A 19,472-nucleotide genomic window follows, 5' to 3' on the forward strand; every position below is an offset into this window, starting at 1 on the left:
CTCCTTTTTCAAACCACTCCTTAAGCAGTACAAATAAATGTCTTGCTTCACTACAAGAAGGACAGCAAAGACAAATGTTGATTATACTGCAGTGAATCTGAGCTGTTGCTGGAGTGTGTGGTGTGAGGAGATGCAAGAGATCTGCATTTGCTCAGAAGTAGGAAGAAACCAGGTGGGAAATCCTACCACTACGTAATAGGGAGGTGCAGAGAAAATGGAGCACAGTTCTTCTCAGTCAGGTGGTGATATGTAGTCTTGATAACCAAACAAGAAGTCAGAAAAGTTTATGCATCAGTTTCTTGATTGTTACTGAGATTGCCTGCTTTGTGTTACTTTTATTTGTACTACTTCAAGTTCTTGGGAAGGAAAAAATTAAATTTGAACCAAGTAAGTATGAGCACTTGTACAAACAAGAACAACAACAACAAAGCAATCCAAACAAAACAAAACAAAAAAAAAACCAGCAATTGAAGGAATACTAATTGTTATTTTATAAAAGGTAATTCAACCGGTCTTCTGAATGCTGTCTGAGATTTACAATAATTTTTATGTCTCCCAAAAGCACATATGGCATATTGACACATTGTTTTGTTGACGCTTCTTATGAGTGGAAGAACAAGAAAGTGTTATTTGTCTCCTTTGATCTTTTCCTCTAGTTTATGTGTTTCGGTGGAAACCATAAAACTTAAGCACAGGTGAAGATCTCATTTCAATCTTTGAACTCAGTTTGGAAAAACAGGTGCAATTTTTCCTCAGTGGAAGTGTGGAAGGCGAAAAGGGAAGAAGAATGAGGCAATAAAAGAATCCTGGGATTCGTTGATAAGTTCAGTTTCCTGCATAAGAACTGCTGCTACTTACAAAGGTCGTTTGCTTTGTCACTTGCAGCACGGACAACACCAGCAACATATTACTTTGCAAGGGTGTCTTTTTCGATACCTGACTGCAAGTCCAAATTTTTCTCTAGATATTTGGGTGTATTCTTGAGTGTTGTTCATACTGATTTCAATGTTGTTGATCATCTCCCCCTGCTCTTCCACCAGAACTGATATCTGGATGAAAAGGTCCTTCAAGTCTTTGATCTGACTCTCTAGGCTGATCAATTCTTTGTGTCTCTGTTCAATCTCCGAAAGCTGAGCTTTAGTAATTTTTGCTTCAGTGAGTAGATTTTCATTGAAAATCTCCCATTTTCCTTGTTGGAACATATCATTGACTTCGTCCTCTGATACCTCTTTACCAGCTACTTCAAGCTGACGAACAATAAATCTTCTGCATTTCTCTTGTTTGGCTGTTATAGCTTCATTGTACGAAAGCATAGCGTTTAGGTAACACCGGGACAGGAAAGTGTGCTGGGAAGCTAGAATTCTTACTATGGCACGTGATAACCCATATTCACTTTCAGCTTTTTTCACTGTTTTTGACAGTTCATCCAAACCTTTTCGTATATGCTCTGCTTGAATTTTTATTTCTCTTGCTGTGTTAGATTCCTTTTTAAGAACACTGAACCTTCTCATTGAAGAAACTAGACTTTTTTGTTGTTGACTGAATTTTTGAACTTCCTCCACCAAATTATTGATCTCATTCTGAAGCTTCTGGATTTCATGGAAGTGCCTTTCGGTTATGGGCTCCCTTTCGTAAATAATGGCCTGCTGTTCAAACTCTTCCTGCTCGTCTCGTACGGGTGGACAGTTATTTTCTCCAACCATCTGTAGTTCTTTGGCTCGGAGTTTAAGCTCCTGGAGGCGATCTCTCATGATTCTTGTGCTCAGTTTTTTTCTTTGCTCTTAACCTCTCTTGCAACACAGGGAGTTAGCTCCGGTTTTTTTCTTTTAGCTTGTTTCCCTGCAATCAAAGTGTAAAGATCCATGTTAGCAGTGGTCTGTAGGCATTAAAAGTAGTTTGGGAACTCAGAGCTACTTCCCTTTGTATGCTGCTAAGATTAGCAGGTGAGTGTTTTGAGTTCAAGGAAGGTGATGTCAGAACAATCTACCCTTTAACCCAGTTTCTATAATCAAAACCTAAAGTTTTTAGTTTATCTTCAGATGTGCACAGTTAAGTCTTCCCTTGGCTTTTTTGTTATCTTTTGCATTTCTGTAGACAGTAATTCGTAGTCCAACCCAATTTTTATGATAGATTATGGTTTATTATCTAGACCTTAAAATAACTAAGAATATGGCATGTGGGGGGACTTTATGAAGGAAGAGATGAGAAACTCAAAAAAAAAAAAAGGATTTATCTAATTCTTTATTTGATGAAGGAAAATGAATCACTTTAAATCTTTCAGGAAATACTAGAAAATTTTCATCTTCAGTGGAAAGCGAGCACTTTGGCCTTTGAGACAGTCTGCCTAAAGGTTAGAATTTTGGCTTGAATATGCTATTTTAAGCTCTTAGTCCAGCCGCACAGAAATTTTTTTCTCCTTTTTTTCCTTGCCATCCCTTCTCTGTGGAGTTAAAGTGATGATAACTGAACTACAGAAAGACAGAACTTGTAGTTTAGTATGAAAATACTGAATAGAAGTGGATTCAGTATAATTAACACCAGGTATTGAAGATTTTATAAGCTTCTTTGGATTTCTGTCACTTTACATTGCCATTTGTGACCTTAATACAGTTTTTAGTGACATACTCTATACAACATGTTAGCACACAATTCAGTAATGTTTCTTATTTAATAGAAAGTGGATTTAGTTATGTTTTCTACCTTAACTGTTGTGCAAGCTTTGCTGGAGATATTTAAACTCAATCTGAGAATTATATTAACAGAGATCTGTTAATGTGATGCTGAACTTTTTTAGTGGGAATGATTTTATAGGAAATCTGAGAAACATACCTTTCAAATGGCTGTGGGTGTAGCTTTCAGCCTGGCTTCTGCAGTCAGTCTAAATTTCCCTGTTTGATTTTGAACATAGGAAAGTATTTCAAGGACTTGCTTGAAGACATCTTCCATTTAAAAAAATTGAAATTAAAAACAAAATCTTAAAAATTGGCAGCTTTTTGCAGTATATGTGTTTTATGCCCACGATAAAATATATATATATTTTTAAATAACCTCTGTTGAATGTGTGCTTGTCTTCTTGAATGCAGCAATATCCATGGAGAGGTATCTATAACCTGTAATGCAGACAGATGAAACATTAACTGAGAAGTCCCAAAAAACAAGAGTGATAAGCATTAGTATTTCTGAATGCAAGTATTTCTTCTTTAAGTTCAGAGAAAGAAAGAACCTTTTCATGCCACAAGGAACAAGAGCTTGGAAAGGGACTGTTCATGGGTGTTTATGTGGGATGGCATGCTTCTGGGATATAGTTCTCTGTACCGCATACTGGGAGTTGGACCAAAAGATCTGTAACTTTGACACACACAATGTGAATGTTGTGGGCAATTCTTCCTATGAGTACCATTAAATTAAGTATTTTTGAAGAGTATTACAGTTCATTTGTTTGAATTTGCAAGGCCTTTTGTCTATTTTCAAATATTTCCTTTCTTTGTGAAGATCTCTGTGCAGTAAATAAGTCGTTTGGAACACTGCAGATGATATGGACCTTTAAGGGAATATTTAAAATGACTAAAACAGTTATTTCATCACAGTAATTTTTTACTGAAACATTTCTGAAGATTTAACTTGGCTTTTCAAAATTCATATACTGAAGGAAGGGCATTTGGTAGTAAGATGCTTATGTTGCACATTTTCATTACATGGAGCATAACCTCTACACACTAGCAGGCTACTTCTAGATGTCTTTGAATCATATTAATGAACCTGAGTTTATGGAATTAATGCACACACTCTGCACCTTCTTGTGTATCTACTGCAGAGCTTGTCTTTTTGGTAGAATTATTTTTGTTGTTGTTGTTATGGCTGTTTTAGAGCTGCTATTTTTCATTTTTTTTTTATCCTCTGCTCTGTAAACAAAAGAGTTGCTCTATTCTGCAGAAGTCAAAAGTATCGGTCATTGCTGCTTTGCAGTAGATTGGCATTGGGTTTTACTTCTTATTTTCAAGTTTTTGTATAAATCTAATAAATGGTTAGTTTGTGATTAGCTTGCAAACTGTTTAGTGAATCTCAGTTACTCAGAGCAAAAATTGATGAGATACCTCTGTCTGATTTGACAGTGCAACATGTTACTGAGGGTGGATCACCTCTCTTAGGTAGTTCTGTTGATTTTAGGTGGACTCCAAAAATTTGGTATGCATATGTTTAATACTATGTAATTCAGCAGTTTTCATTTTTTAATTAAAAGAAGGTTTCCTTTGAGTATATAATCTTTTTTAATTACAGAGGCGAAAGTATTTTCTTAAACTTCCCATGAATGTTTTCCTTGGAATAAAATCAAGAACTGAAAATCTCTGTTGAAAGTGAAGCGTTCAGGACTAGAAGACTATTAAATTTTTACTTAGGGTCTTCTGGTCAAGTCAAATGTGTTTCTTTCATGGGTTTATTCAGGGATGAATGTTAAACTGTGCAGTAGTATCTTTTAGCTGTTTTTGGAGGTTTCAGGGTAGTCTTCCTAAGTGACTGTTTTATAGATGTGTATTCTCTGAAATCCCAATTCTAGAGAATCTTTTTTGGTAAGCAAATGCAGTATTTCTTTCTAGTATCCAAAAGAGTGCATTTTGTAATAGCTACAAGGAATCAATCTAGTAACCTGTCAATATGCAAACAATTTTGTTACATTAGAATAACTTCATATAATAGTTCTGTGGTTTCTCTGATCCCTTACCCATATTTAAGGTCTCTAAATATTTTTTTTTCATTATCTAAGTCATGGAGCTGTACATTGTGAACGTATTTTCCACAGATTTATACATTGCTGTCTACAGGAAGATTAGCTAAAAAACAAAACTTTAAACATACAGACATCAATTGTAAGAAACAATGCTGATGTTGTACCATAGTGTAGATTTCCCTTACTGCTTTTTTTATTTCCCCTGAAACCCCCAACTCCACTCCCCACTTCTATGATTTAAGATCCAAACATAATGTTTATTCATTTGCTGCAAGAGAATAATAAAAAAAAAAAAAGAAACAACAACAACAAAAACTGGTAGATAGTGAAAGTTACCATATTTTACTGAGTTAACAGGCAAACTTCCAAGTAATTTTGTGGAAAATACTACTTCAGGGTGGAGAAAAATACAACATGTATTTATTTTATTACAGTAATTCCTTAGTGTTGCTTAACTCGTGGTATTTCCCACAGCAAAAAGAAGTGGTTTCTTTAAGGTTAACATTCTTTTGAAATGTTTCAGAACTGCTTGGCACCACCATGACTGCTGTTGGGAAAGTTCAGTGTGGGGCATGTGAAAAAACAAGGCTTTGGAGAATTGACCTGAAAATCTTGTTTAAGTGCAGCCTAACGCATCTGTTGACCCATGTTAATTTAACATGGCTTGGCAATCCTATGATCAAAAGCAAGTTTTAATGGCACCATTAATGCTTATGTGAGGTGGCAAGACTTTATTGTATCTAAGGAAATTCAAGTAATTACTGTACAACATGCATATAGTCATCCAGTTATCCCATCAGAACGCAGCACAATTTCTCAAAAGGACAGTTACGGGTTTTTCTTATGTTCAATTTGCTGTGGCTTTGAAGTGAGTTGATCACAGGACCTTGAGAACTAGGTTTGATGTTCAATTTGTGTATCTATTAACAATTACTGTCTACTTTTTGATGGTTTGGGTTCACTGATCTTGAAATATTTGAATTCCTTGAGGGGGGGAATAAACTAAAAAGCAGCAGAATTGCATGACTGTTAGGGGACTCTTTGCAAAGTATGAATCATATGGTTATCCATAAATGGAACAGTTTCTTCTCAAATCTCAAACATATGAAGAAGTAAGCAGAAAACACTTCAAGTAGCTAATTATTATTATTATTGTCTTGTTTAAACATTGAGCTCACTAGGGAGTGGAATGTAAGCAATGGAACCCTACTTTTGTATCCTGCCTCCTATTTGGATTGCCTTCAAAACCCATCTCTGAACTTGCTTGCCAGTAAATGTGGCTGATTGTATTGCAACTGAAATGCATGCTGGTTTAAAATAAACAAGGATGTCTTCATGACATAGATAACCTTGGAAATTGTTGGCTTGACTATTTGAGTGTTTCCTAACTAACTTGGTTCATATAAGGAGTCCTTTGTGTTGTTGTCCTTTGTGTTGGATTGTATGTTATAGGGGTGCATCCTGCTGTTCTTTCAGTTGAGATGAGAGACTTACTGAAGTTTTTGCCAACACAGGGAGAATGTGCCAGCTCTTTTAGAGTTGAGTAAAGGGAATTCATAGATGGAAATCTCTTGAGTGACTAAGTCCCCTACAGTCAGTTCCAGCTTTCTGTGCTGAGTTTAAACCAATTCTTCATGTTTCAAACTTTTTCAAACAGGATCTGATGTTTTCAAACCCATTCAAACCCATTTTCAATCTGGTATTTAACACTGGGACTTCTTTCTTCAGAGTACTGATGTCTGTCCATGATCTTATTTCTACCTTTTCTGGAAATAATGCTGCCCCACAGTAATGCTGAGGGGAAATCAAGCACAGCTGGACAGACAGTTTGAAGGAATTATATCCTTCAGTGAATGAGCATTGTGAGCCTTGATACTGTCTTCATCTTTCATGTGACTATTACCTCATCTTCTTGGATCAAGGAAACCAGCCTGAAGCTGGAATAATATTAATTCCTGGAAGCTAGCTGGACAGAGAGCAATAGCAACAGTGATGAATAAAGTTTTTTACTAATTAAACATCCTGCGATCTTCTACGTCAACTAGACTTCTTTCACATTTTGCATGAGGCCGTTGTCCTGACACTGATATGCTACCAGGTCTGCCTTTTAAGTCATTTGCACAAAGGTTAATTTGACTTGAGAGTGAGTGTTTCAGGGGAAGAAGACTTGTGCTGTTTGTAGCCAGAATTATTTAACATTCTTAGGTGCTCAATGTTTTGATTAAATTTCACTTCAGGAATGGTGGAGTTTTTATGTGATCCTTCTATATTTAAATATTCTATATTATGCCCCCAGTTTGGCAAATCATTTAAGCAGATGCACAGATCTGAGCACGTAGTTAAACCTCCCCAGAAGAGCTCTCTGTTTCCCAGTACAGTATGTCATTTTCACTCAGAAACTGAGGCTGGACTTTGGGCAGCATAAGCTCAAATCTAATTGAAGATAATGAGCTTTGAGCATGTGCTTAACATTAAACAGATGTTTAGGTGTTTCCCTAATAACAAGTGTTCTCATACACACAGTTGTATTTTGTAGAATCATTTTATATTAACAGTGTCCTTGAACGGCACTCTTCTCTTAATACCCTGTGAGAGCGCTTGCTAAGTTCTTGCTGACAAACCATGTTACTACTGTAAGCAGTTCAGGTGAGATGCTGTCACAACCATGGTGTTTTGCAAGCAGTGTGAATAGGCATGCTTCTGAATGATTTAATCAACCCATCAGGGTGTCATTTGGAGAGGAACAAATGCTGAGCTTGCTTTGCAGGTGTGGGAGCAGTAAGATCCTCCTCTGTATTTTCTGCTGAAAGTTATTCACCTCTGCAGATGTGCAGCTGCTGAAGTTCCTTGCCAAAAGGCAGCCTAAGTTACAGAGGTGGGGAATGTGCGCACATCTGTTCGCAGAGGAGAGGTTTGTTTCTCCTGTCCTGGGGGATTATGTTCTCATGATAGATAGCGCCAATTTTCATGGAGAGAAGTGTTGAATTTCACAAGGCACCATAAGGGCACTTCATAAATAAGAGTTCACTTGTTAATGTCAGCCAAGCACCATGTTACTAAGTTAGAAAGGAAAGAATTCCCAACTATTTCAGACTGTTGGAGCTTTATATTTTAAAACCTTAAGCTTCTCTTAAGATAAGTGTGTATTTCACATACAGATATCTGTTTCAGCTGCTAAGCATGCTGCGAATATAAGCTTTCTTTCCTTTTAGGTAAGCGTTGTGTCTTGGATTGTCCAGACCTTATAGTGGTAAAGAGAAGTAAATACCTCTTACTGAAGTTGAGGAGATTGTTTTCTCCAGTTCATGCAGCACTTCGGCTTCTGGTCAAAACCAGACCTGGAGGCATCATCCTCAGTCTACTGAATCACTGGAATCTTTTCCATGAATTAAGTGAACCTGGGACCAGGCTGTGACTGAGAATCTGTTTTTCCCTGCCTTGATGCGTTAGACTGTATATGTAGTAATTCATGGCCTAATTCTGCAAGTGTCCTGAAAAGAGATGTGTGAAGTGTTGTGTTTTTTTTCCAGGTCATGTAAGAAAGCCTGATCCTGCTATCTGACATTGTTCAGTAATCTCAAACTCGGAGAAAGGTTTCCTACTGGGAAATCAACACACAGTTACTTATTTTGCATTGGATTTCTCTTTTCAGTATTCCGTTGAGTGACTCCAACTTGAAGTTTTGCCTTGGTGTCAGCTCTCACGTAAACAAATAGTCCTGTACTTCTCTTGATGATAGATATTGACACTTAACTGTGATAAAGTTTGCTCCTTTGGTGTTGTCTTGTTATGCAGTAGGAAACTTTTATTGTAGGATAATTTAGTGTATACAAATTCAGTGTAAAACAAAAGATCTGTGTTAAATTCCTAAATTTCTCCATTAAACTCACACTTGAGTGTTTAAGGGAAAAACAGGTTTGCCTCTAAAAGCCACAAATTTCAAAAAATGCTGTTAGAATTTTGAGGTTACTTTTAAATAACTTACTCTGGTATGTAATGTATTGCTTCATGTCCCACTTGCTTAACGCTTAACTTGGATGGGGCAATTTATTTTTTTTCATCCAAAAGAATCTGGAAGCACTATCAGAAACAGAGGACTTGCCTTACAGAAGTAGTGAAATACTTCAACTACAGTTGGCAGTCACTGTAGGAACAGAAACTCCAGCTTTTCTGTTCTTCATACCCAATTATTCACGTGTACTCCCTCTGCTAATTTATGCTCAAGGCAACCTTCCGCTCAGCACAGCCTAGTACATTCTTAGCATCCTTATCAGATTTTTTCTTCACTGGTTGGAGAAGTTGGGTTACAACAGCTAAGAGCAGGAGGTTGACTTCAGTAATGGTAAAAGGAAACAAGCATTAGCTTGCTAAACTGCAGCGGCAAATTGTTGACTAAGTTTAGAAATAGCTCTGAGTGCTCTGACATAAACAAATGTGAAGAGCATCCGTGAGATCTGTTGGTGTTCCTTGCTGTTCCTCAGACATAAATATTGCTGCATTTGAGTTACTGAAGCGTTATTCAGAGCCATAATCACAAGCTGTAGGCCTTTAAAAGATACTGTGTAGTTAGGGAGATAATACAGCTGCAGTAATTCAGTGGAATTCATGTGGCACTGTGCCTTTTCTATGTACAGTAAAACGGTTATGTAATAGTGAAAGCATAGCCAAAGAACAGATAGGGCTACAAGATGATTTTAGGCAGAAGGTAGATGGAGGTAAGGAAGGGAACAGGATAGTCTACAGAAGAGAAAAAGTCATGGTCAGTTTTGCCAGTACATAAGCTGTACTTAGAGCTTAAGGATTATTGACCAGCTTTCATTAGCATACTATATTTGGCCGGGAGAGGGGAATAGGAACGCACATGCTGCATTTCAGTTTGGTCATGCTGACAAGCCTCATCTCCTAGGAAGGCTTTGTTCTCCATCCCCCCTCTCCCAGTGCGCACACATAGTTGTCATTCAGATTCACTGGTGATTCAATTTGTATTTGTTATGGTAGTCATCTTCTTATATATTATTGATGGGAGTGCAATTTTCATATCTTTGTCAAATATTTAAAGATACTGCAAGAGTATTGGTGTTTTGATAATTTTAATGTGTTATTCACCAGAAATGAGTCTCTCCAAAGTGATGGCCTATGTGGATAGGGAAGCTTTTACAATGATAAGTACATCTACACATTGCCTAGGAGAACAGTAGATCCTGATAAGTGGTGTACCATTATCCATTATTAATTTGTTATGATGATAAAGTATGCCTTAAATTCTTATCAAAGATCATATCACTACCTCTGCCGAAACAGCTTTAAAAAGCAAAACCAAAACAAACCTGCAATAAAAATAAGGGTTGATTTGTTTTTCTGTCCTTTAGTTATGATACAATGAAGGGCACTAGGTAGAAGACACTTGCAGACAACATATATCCCAAAGGAATTTCAGCTAAAAGTAATTTCTTATTTAATACGTTTTAGGCTGCAGTGGAGTTGCATCTCTGTTATATTGTGCAAAAAAAAATCAAACCTGTGTAACTGTTCTTTTTGACAGCACTGGCTTTGGGTCATGTTCAATCATACTCTGGTCTGGAACCTGGTTGCTGTTTTGAGTTTTTTAGCAACTCAATAAAAAATTACTGAAGCACTTACGTCATTTAAACTTAATATTAACTCTTAATAGTTTGTGAGAAAGACTGAGGTTTTGAATTGAAATTTAAGTTTTCTGAAAAGGTTGTGCTTTCATTTATTCTCATAAGAAAAGAAATAATATGTTTTGTGCTCTAGAATCTTGTGTTATTACTCCAGGATACATTTTAAGCAACTAAAGTAAGGAAATTTGGTGCAGATTAAATTTATTTTCTACTTTTTTTCAAAATAAAAAAGTTTCTTTTAGCTTAATTGGCTTGTAAAAACACATGCTTAAAGCACGGATTTTCAGGAAGCAAGGCAATTGGATGAAAATATCCTCTTAAATCATCATGTTTTAAGACAATAATTTCTTGGAAAAACATACTTAAGAACTATTTCTAAGTTCAAGCTTCTGTTTGTGGGAAGCATGGTTGTTATTCAACAAGAAAACAGTAAAGGCAGAGAGTTTGCCTTGCATATAGGCCTAAAAACGCATACCATTTGTATTTGCAAGGTAGGTAAGTAGTATCGAAGTATATTATATGACAGTGCAAAATCGATTGCATTTTCAATGCGAGGGACTTGAATGAGATCTCTATTAATATTTTTAAGAACAGCTAACGTGTGAAGGCTGTTTGTATAATCTGTAACCTCTGTATTATCACAGCCCACTGTGATGTTGAGGAAATAGAATCTTGTTTCTTGCCCCCTTGAGAAAATATCCCCATATTAGAACTGCCGGAAGATAATTGAGCAAACCCAAAATGACCCATATGAAGGGGAATAAAAATGGTGCATTTGAAGCTATGTAGCTTGGGAGTTCTCTAGTTAATGTGAAGTAGGTATGGGAAGGGAAGAAACACAGATACTGAATAAAAATGTGTGATTCAAATATAACAAAACAGGTCTGAGTATTAAGGGGATTTGCACAATAAAATTTCATGGGTGAAAACGATTCAGAGATTGCTGGAAGAGTGTCATTAAGCTGTGCTGCTGGAGTGAGCACTTCAAGGGAGATGTAAGGGCAGAAAATAGACTTTTAGTTATTTTAATTAATTTAGATGTTCTTGGCCAGAAATCTGTAACATACTCAAGATGCTGGAGATACAGTTCTTTTAGGGCAGTTCTGTGGTGTTGCATGATATGGAAAAAGCATACTAAGAGAGAAGATGATAGACAAATAATAGAAATATGAACTTAGGCATTAGTAGGTATGAGAGAATATGTAGGTTTTGAATCATCTGTTTTAGAAGATTTTATACTTTCAAAATCTCTACAACTGTCAGTCTTCTTCCTATCAGTTACAGAGATGTGGTGATGTTACTATTTTTATGAAATATGTGATTCAATGATGCGTAATGAATCAGTGGCAAAGCTGGGTTTGCCTTGGAGTTTTGTAACCTGTTCTGAATGACTGTAGAAGATTTGAGGATAGTGATCTGTCATCATTTCCTTGTGTACAGACGGTGATTCTCAGACTTTCCACTGAAACTGTGGGTATTGGAAGGTGTTAAGGTCATGCCTTTGCACTGGCATAAATCACGCTTGCAAATGCAGCATACATCACTGAGTCTTGACTGACAAAGCAGTGATTTCACCTGAAAATCAGTTAGTCTGTGAGTTATTCTCTCTAGTTATAGAGGACTGGAGTATCTCATATTTAAAACTGAAGAACTTATTTAATGTGTTTATGATGCTTCATGTACTAAAGAATTACTGAAAGTAGTGCTCTTCAGGAAACTTTAAAAAAAAAAAAAAAGTAAATAAATCACTGTAGATTCCTGATTTTGTTTTTCTTTCAGACAAGAATAATGCTAGTAATCAGCACCTTCACTTGTTTAGCTGGTATGAGCACGCTGGCCACCTACAAGTCATAGAAATCCAGAAAGAAGACTATAATTTCCTCTACCAAAAGTTACATAATGAAGCATTAGATGTTTATATATCGTAAGGTAGAATTTGAAAGTAAATTGCCAAAAGAGGAGGCTTTAGGCAGAATGAAGGACAAGTGAAATTATTTCCATTTAATAGGATGTACATTTTTAACTCCTAGTTAATAGCTTTCTCTAGGGTTCTGTTAGTATAAATCTATTTCCAGATTTTCTTTATCCTGATAGTAGTTGCAGGAGCAAAATTAGTAGTCCCACTTAGTTTTCATTCTCATTTCATCTATCACGTCATATGGCTAAGTATTGCAGCCTTGCAACTCATCTGTAATCAAGGTAATGATTTCTAGGCAAAGCAAAAACCACAATGTATCCTACAGGCAGTTTGCCTAAAGAAACTTCACTATTTGTCTTGGTATTTATATATTAAGGTGAAATACATGAAAACTATATGAAAATAAACATATTTTCAGGGATTTTTAAAAATTCTTACACAAAAACTTGGCAGCGAAGTTTATTGCTTTTGCAGTTAAACACCTGGAAGTTAAATACGGTGTCCTGGTTATAACCTCAGCTCTCTTTGTGTAAAGCCCATTTGAGTAGTAGGTTGGAATAAACAGATAGTGAAGAAGTGCGTTGGAGAAATACGCTTTTGGTAAATGAGAAGAGGATTTAGATACGAGGTAGGAATGTGGCCACTTAGCTGAAGTGAAACAAATGATAACTGACATTCTTTTAACCACTTCAAAAGGTAGTATGAGATTGAGATTGCTCTGGAGTTGCTAAAGATACTATAAACAGGATGAGTTTAGAATCTTACATTTAAATAAAAGAATAGTTAGAACTGACCTGGAGGAACTAATTAGGGAAAAAGGTGAATTAGAGAAATTGATCTGCCTGCAGTTACGTATACACAAACTCTTAATTGATGTTTGTAAGCAGATGGTCTTGGAGCATCTAATTCACTGGTTTTTCATTATATCTTACCCTAATACTCAAAGTTTTGTTTTACGTAACAATAGAAGGCATAAAAAACAAACTAGGGAAATTAAATATTCCGTGTTTTTGAGGAAGTCCCTAGTGTCAATCAGTAAAAAGTTACCAATGATTTTCCAACTCTTATCAACAATCCAGAAGGTGCCTAATGCTAAGGCAGCTCTTTAGAGTGCCAAAGAATGTAGCTTAAGATTTGCTAAGAGCCACATTTGGACTATTTGTATAATTAAAAGCTGTTAAATGCAATCTGCAAGAAGTCTACAGAAAGAAGGGAGAGCAGGGAGTTCCTCTCAGTTTCCATGGGAGGCCTGAAACTATTTGCTGGTTCTCCTATGTGTGTGGTTGTTAAATTAGCAGTAAGTGTGTTTTTCTTAAAAAGTTAATGAACTGCCAATAATTGAAGGGCAAAAACTATCTGACACACATCTTTCTGTCTCTCGATCAAGAGTTTGAGCTGCATGGTAATATGAGGAAAACAAAGAAACTAATAAATCTTTTCTTCATATAACTGCACAGGCCTCAGTTTTCTATTGTGTCATCCTAGTAATTGCTGTCCACAGAACTGTCCAAGTGGGAAAAGAAAAAAGGATGAGAGATGAAATTCTGAAGAAAATATGTGGAACATCATTTCTAAAAGCTCAACCGTGGGTGGAAAAATATGGCTTTGTTCATTCTTGTTTAGACTGCTGTGCAGCTGAAAGTTTCTTCCTCTTGTCTTTGCATTCTGAGGAATGGTGGCTCAGTCACCCTCAATTAAAGTAGTCTTCAAATCTAGTATTCCTGATCTCAGATAAATCATTCTTTTAAAGATACATTTTCCTGAAGTTACTTCTACTCAAGATTGACAATTCTGATACTGCAGTATTTTGACCAAAGTATCCTGGAGGTATACTGTGCTCTTCTATATTTTTTATGGCCAACATGCAGATTTGACCAAACTTCTCAAGTCTGTGATAACTGGCTATACCCAAAAGCAGTATCTATAAGCTTTCACATATTACTTCTAACAGCCTGCCTGTACACTATTTAGTTCTCAGTGTTCTTGCTGTATGGTAATCCAACACCAAATGCACAAGTTGTAAAGGAAACGTATTTAAAACAAAAAGTCCAAGCCTGCAAACCAAGAAAATAAACACATCTCGGCACTCATGCAGAATACCTTCTGTGAAAGAAACATCTGTTTTTTCTCTAACGTTTCTTGTTTGTTTGTTTGTTTTAAGAAAACTGAGACACAAATATGTCCTTTTTATTCCAGATTTTTTCACCAAATCTCTTGGACTGTGAAGTAAGTTTTAATGCTTACTTGTTCACTACTTGCTGGGTAATTTACATTTTAGAAGCAAGCCAACAAGTGCACATAGTTCATGTTCAGAGTCTTTTTCGCTGGTATGTCTTCTGAGGGAAATACTGAAGTGTAGATGTCAGTTGTGCCAATGCACACATACACTCCCTTTCCACAGTTTCCCATGACTCTAAAAATAAAGTTCAAAGCTCTCTAGTTGTTTAAAAAAAAAAAAAAAGTCTTACATGACATAAAAGCAGTTGGTGCTTTCCTTTCCTCTGTTTCTTTTATAAATAACATTTTTTGTTGCACTAAGAGGGTTCCAAGTATAATTTGTGAAATTTAAGTAAGTAAAGCATGATTTTATTTATAAAAGCTTTGGAGTTGGCAAACTTAATGTTATATGCCATCAGTGCTTTCAAGTGTGTTTATCAATACTTCTTATAGTTCTTAAACACCAAAGATTGCTACATATGAAGTTCTGCTGCTTTGGAAAATTAAAACCAAGCTCTGTCCTTTAAGATAACTCCAGTGTATTCAGTAAAGAATGAGGTTTTATGTGTAAAACTTGGCTTCAAAGCTTAGCATTCCCGTGCATGAGCAGTGAAGCTCTGAGACAATATTAACCTAGAGTTCTATCCAATTATTTTCAGGGTCGATATTCACTGTTTGTGTGTCTTGACACAGACACAGACTACACAGCCTTTTTCTGATATTTGCAACTTTTTTAACATTAAGTAAAAGAAAAGTCTTTACCTTTGAATCCAGTTGATGGCACACGTTATCCTTTAGAAGGGAACTCTGGAGGCTAAGCTTGAGTATAATGAGACAAATATTGTTTTGAATATTTTCTGTGTCTTGAGTGGCATTCCAGTAAGTCTTTTCAGTATGCTTTCTGCTCCTAGTCCTTAAATAATTGTCCAAGGGCTCATCTTCAAGTGCAGCAGTGCGAGAGGGAAGCTGACTTCTGCAACTGCAGTAGACAGGCAAATTGATTACTTTCTACTTGGGGAATCTGGTTCTGCCTGTTTGCAACCCAGCCTTGCTGCGAGGCGGATCACTCTCATGGAGTTGGCCAATAGTAGGAAGTGTCTGAGACCAGCTCCCTAGGTAGAGAGACCTTGTCAGCTGCAAACATAGCACTGCCTGCCTCTGAAGCACAAGTGTAAGCACAGTAATTGCTTTCTTCTACGCTGAAGTGAGAACGAAAAAGAAAGCAAGAGTAGGTTGCGGATCTATCCATATGCTTACTTGAACGGAAAAAACATGAGGCATCTTTAATGCACAGTGTGACTGCCAGTGTCTTAAAAGTATTTGAACAATATTTTAATTCCTTAAGTTTGATCTACAGACTGAAGTGGGACAGGGATTAGAGCAACAGGAAATGTATGACCTGTATTAAATGAATTCTTGGGGAGCGTGAGGTGGAGATTGCCATTTGGATATTTCACTTAGCCAGGTACAGAACTTCAATTCCAATTTTTGAATACAGCTGGTATTATAACAGGTTTTCTGTATTGAAAACAGAAGATAACTGTCCAAAAAGCAAACTGTATGCCATTCAAAGTAATAAAGGTCAAAAATCAGCAGATACTGCATGTTATAGGGCATTACTGTCAAATTGAGGTATGCAGTTTGCGAAGATTACATTCTGCGTCATCTGTGATTTGTAGAATGTACAGTCCAGAGAAACAGTAAATACTACAGTTATTTAATCTTCAGGTTGAAAAGGAATAGGCTGTGGCAACAAAGTATGTACTCAGAAATATTTTCTTAAATCAGATGAAGATAGGGATTGACAGCATTGCTGAGGAATGCTTTTTGAAACTAGGAAAAGTGCAGTAGGATTTTTAGGCTGTGGCAAAGGTGGGCTAAATGGAGGGGAAAAGAAAAAGAAGGCAAAGATAACTGTTTCCAGTCTTTTGATTTCTCCCTATAACTTTCTTGAATTCTATTTCAGTTTTTCTCTAGTTTAGTTTCAGGCACATTTAATAGCCAAATACTGGGACAACATTACTTGTTGTAGCTGTTTGTTAAGAAACAGTGCCAATGTAACAAACACATTGAAAAAGTCATTGTTTCTGTATATGAAGTAAGGAAGCGTGAAGTATTGTCTTCACTAAACCACATAGAGTACAAAGCACTGTAGAATTAATATTTTTGTCAAGAAATGGGAATGGATTATCAAATCAAGTGTTAACATACTGAGGAGAACTCTGTGCTCTTTCTTGTGCTGCAGGCAAGTTAACAAAGTTTTGATCATAGGTGGGATATAGGAGTTTTTATCCCCAAGCTGATGGTAAATATATAAACCTTTTTGACTGCACGTGGTTTTTAAGACTAACAAAGATCAAAAGAGAATTGAGCTGTCAGGATGTTTAAGAAGCTGTCTTTCCATGGTCTCCTTCATGCACAATCCTTGAAAGGGAAGGTCAGATAATGAATCACAGCACATGAGATTAATGGTGACAAGGACTGTTTTTTGGAGTTGTAAATATAATACAACTTTTTTATGGCTCTTTGAGGTTAAAAGATCTCTTAGGATTATGATAATTAAGAACTGAGACTCTCATACTGCAATTCTGGAAAATGAGAATGAGAGAATAAGTACGTTTGTAGGTGGACCTCATATGCTGACAAGTTTCTCTAACTATGGAGTGAATTCTTAGCATTGTTTCCTCCCAGTAAGGAGTATGATAATTCCTTACAAGCTTTGGCCAAACATTCCCTAAAAGTGATTATGACAACTTCAGGTTTAGAAGAAAGACTGTGAAGTCTGGTTCTAAACCAATCTGCCATTGCATTCCTGGAGGCTAAATTGTTTGTGATTTTGTCTAGAAAGTTGATTCAGAGTTCTTTGGCAATGGAAGAGTTGCTAAATTACAAAAAGTTATTTTAGGAGAATTCCTTTACTAGAGAGAAACAAGTGCAGTTTTCTGTTTTTCTAGTACTCCGAAAAATTCCTTTTACAGCTTTTGCACTTTAATTCTCTGGATTATGACAACAGTACTATTACCAGTTTTGTATAAAATTTGTAGAAATTAAAATCTGATTGCATGTTATATTCCAAAATGATCTGAGAGCTGCTCCAAAGGTAATGCCTCCTGTTTTATTATGTTCACCCATAATGTCAGAGGTGGATGTTGGTATAGCAGTAGAGGTTGAACCATTCCACCAGCATTCTGTTACATTTTGTTGCCATGTGACAGATAGCAGCAGAGGGGCAGTCTGACAGAATGGAGTCTGACATGGAAGTGCAGATGGAGCAAAGACGTGTCACTGAATTATTCCATGCAGAAAGTACCCACTGACATTCATGAATGCTTCCTGAAGGTCTATGGAGACTAAACAATGGATGTGACCACAGTGAGGTGGTGGATGGTGTATTTCAGTGGTGGTGACAATGATCTGAAAGACAAGCCACATTCTGGACAGTCTTGCACAGCTGTCACACCACAAAATGAAAAATAATATTTTTCAGTTTTGTAACTGAGAATATTCTCTATGAAGTAGTGCCATTGTGCTGTTTGTATCTGCTGTTGTTTCCATGGAAATAAATAGGAGGCATTACTTTCAGAGCGACCTTCATACATTGGTTAAATATAAACAGTACAGTTTTTCATATATACAAATAGTAACTTCAAACATTAATAGTATTTTGCATATTTAATGCCCTCCCATGTTCGTGGAGATTTACCATCCTAGCTTTTAATTTAAAGCAATTAATAGGAAAGGAAACACTATATATATAACCTGTTGTCACCAACTGTTTTTATCAAAGATTGGAACAACTCCTAGATTTCACTACTCTTGTGAAGTTTTATTTATTTCTTATAAAACTCTTCAGTTCTTCTCTTGAAGCACAGAAATTTTCTTACATGTTTTCTCTTGTTGTTTTTGTTTGTTTAAAAATATACTTTGGATTTGCATCTTAACTTGTCCACTTGTTATAAACATGTGCTTGCATTCATCAGTGTGACTGCAACTTTGCTTTTTTGACTTTTTTTGGGGGGGAACACGTGTCTGGCTAACACATTCCTAAATACTGAGGTAAATATATTCACTTTGTTACATTTTTTTCTGACTTTTTCTACACATTAGGCTGGAGCACCTCTCCTATGAGGAAAGGTTGAGGGAACTGGGCTTGTTTAGCTTGGAGAAGAGAAGGCTCCGGGAAGATCTCATTGTGACCTTCCAGTACGTGAAGGGAGCACATAAACAGGAGGGGGAACAACTGTTTATGAGGGTGGATAGTGATAGGACAAGGGGGAATGGTTTTAAACTGAGACAGGGGAGATTTAGGGTAGATATTAGGAGGAAGTTTTTCACACAGAGGGTAGTAATGCCTTGGAACAGGTTGCCCAAGGAGGCTGTAGATGCCCCATGCCTGGAGGCATTCAAGGCCAGGCTGGATGTGGCTCTGGGCAGCCTGGTCTGGTGGTTGGTGACCCTGCACATAGCAGGGGGGTTGAAACTAGATGATCATTGTGGTCCCTTTCAACCCAGGCCATTCTGTGATTATTTCATGTAGACATTTCTTTTGCTTCTAAGAATTGTATCCCTTTCTGTTGAATTTGAAATCTGCACGTATAGAATACATTCAGTAGAATAAGCATATTGCTAAGAGTGAATGAGGAGATTTTACAGATTCACAGACTTAGCCCATTTTCCTGAAGAAGTGAGACATACATGATCACAGTGCCTATAATGCATCCTGTCTTCTTGTATGGTGATCCGTTTAAGTCTGTTTTTATTCAAGAAATTGAGTTCTCAAGGATTGACAAGTTCTGTGTTTTTCATGAAAATCATTGCTTGAAATAGCTGAGAGAAATCCTCATCAGGGACAAAATTTCACCTTTCTGTGAGAAGTAGTGCTGTCAGGATTTTAGATTGGAAACATTTTCAATTTCATATTATATAAAAGAGATTCCAATTAAACATTAAAAATTTAGTTGTGATAAAA

General features: G+C 36.5%; 2 protein-coding genes across 8 annotated transcripts in view; one reads left to right on the forward strand and one right to left on the reverse strand.

Moving 5' to 3' along the window:
• The window catches only part of ARL13B (ARF like GTPase 13B), a 48,299-nt gene that overhangs the window by 12,932 nt on the left and 15,895 nt on the right, over window positions 1–19,472 (forward strand). For 5 of the 7 annotated variants that reach the window (XM_085239911.1, XM_085239925.1, XM_085239916.1 and 2 more), the window contains exon 5: window positions 14,483–14,512. The exons of the other annotated variants lie outside the window; for them this stretch is intronic. In XM_085239911.1, the coding sequence (XP_085096037.1) occupies window positions 14,483–14,512 (30 nt within the window). The remainder of the gene's footprint in view (window positions 1–14,482; window positions 14,513–19,472) is intronic. 7 annotated transcript variants of the gene reach the window in all.
• Window positions 296–15,527, reverse strand: STX19 (syntaxin 19). Its single transcript, XM_010720787.3, has 3 exons — window positions 15,266–15,527; window positions 2,830–3,110; window positions 296–1,839 (listed from the first exon to the last, which is right to left on the reverse strand). The coding sequence occupies exon 3, from the start codon at window positions 1,749–1,751 to the stop codon at window positions 876–878; it is 876 nt and encodes a 291-aa protein (XP_010719089.1). The 5' UTR covers window positions 1,752–1,839; window positions 2,830–3,110; window positions 15,266–15,527; the 3' UTR covers window positions 296–875.

Source organism: Meleagris gallopavo, chromosome 1 (genome assembly GCF_905368555.1).
Source record: "Meleagris gallopavo chromosome 1, MGAL_WU_HG_1.1, whole genome shotgun sequence".
Lineage (NCBI taxonomy): Eukaryota > Metazoa > Chordata > Aves > Galliformes > Phasianidae > Meleagris > Meleagris gallopavo.

Coding starts and splice junctions, on each gene's coding strand:
- STX19 (XM_010720787.3), bottom strand. CDS start 1,751: ATGAGAGATCGCCTCCAGGAGCTTAAACTCCGAGCCAAAGAACTACAG.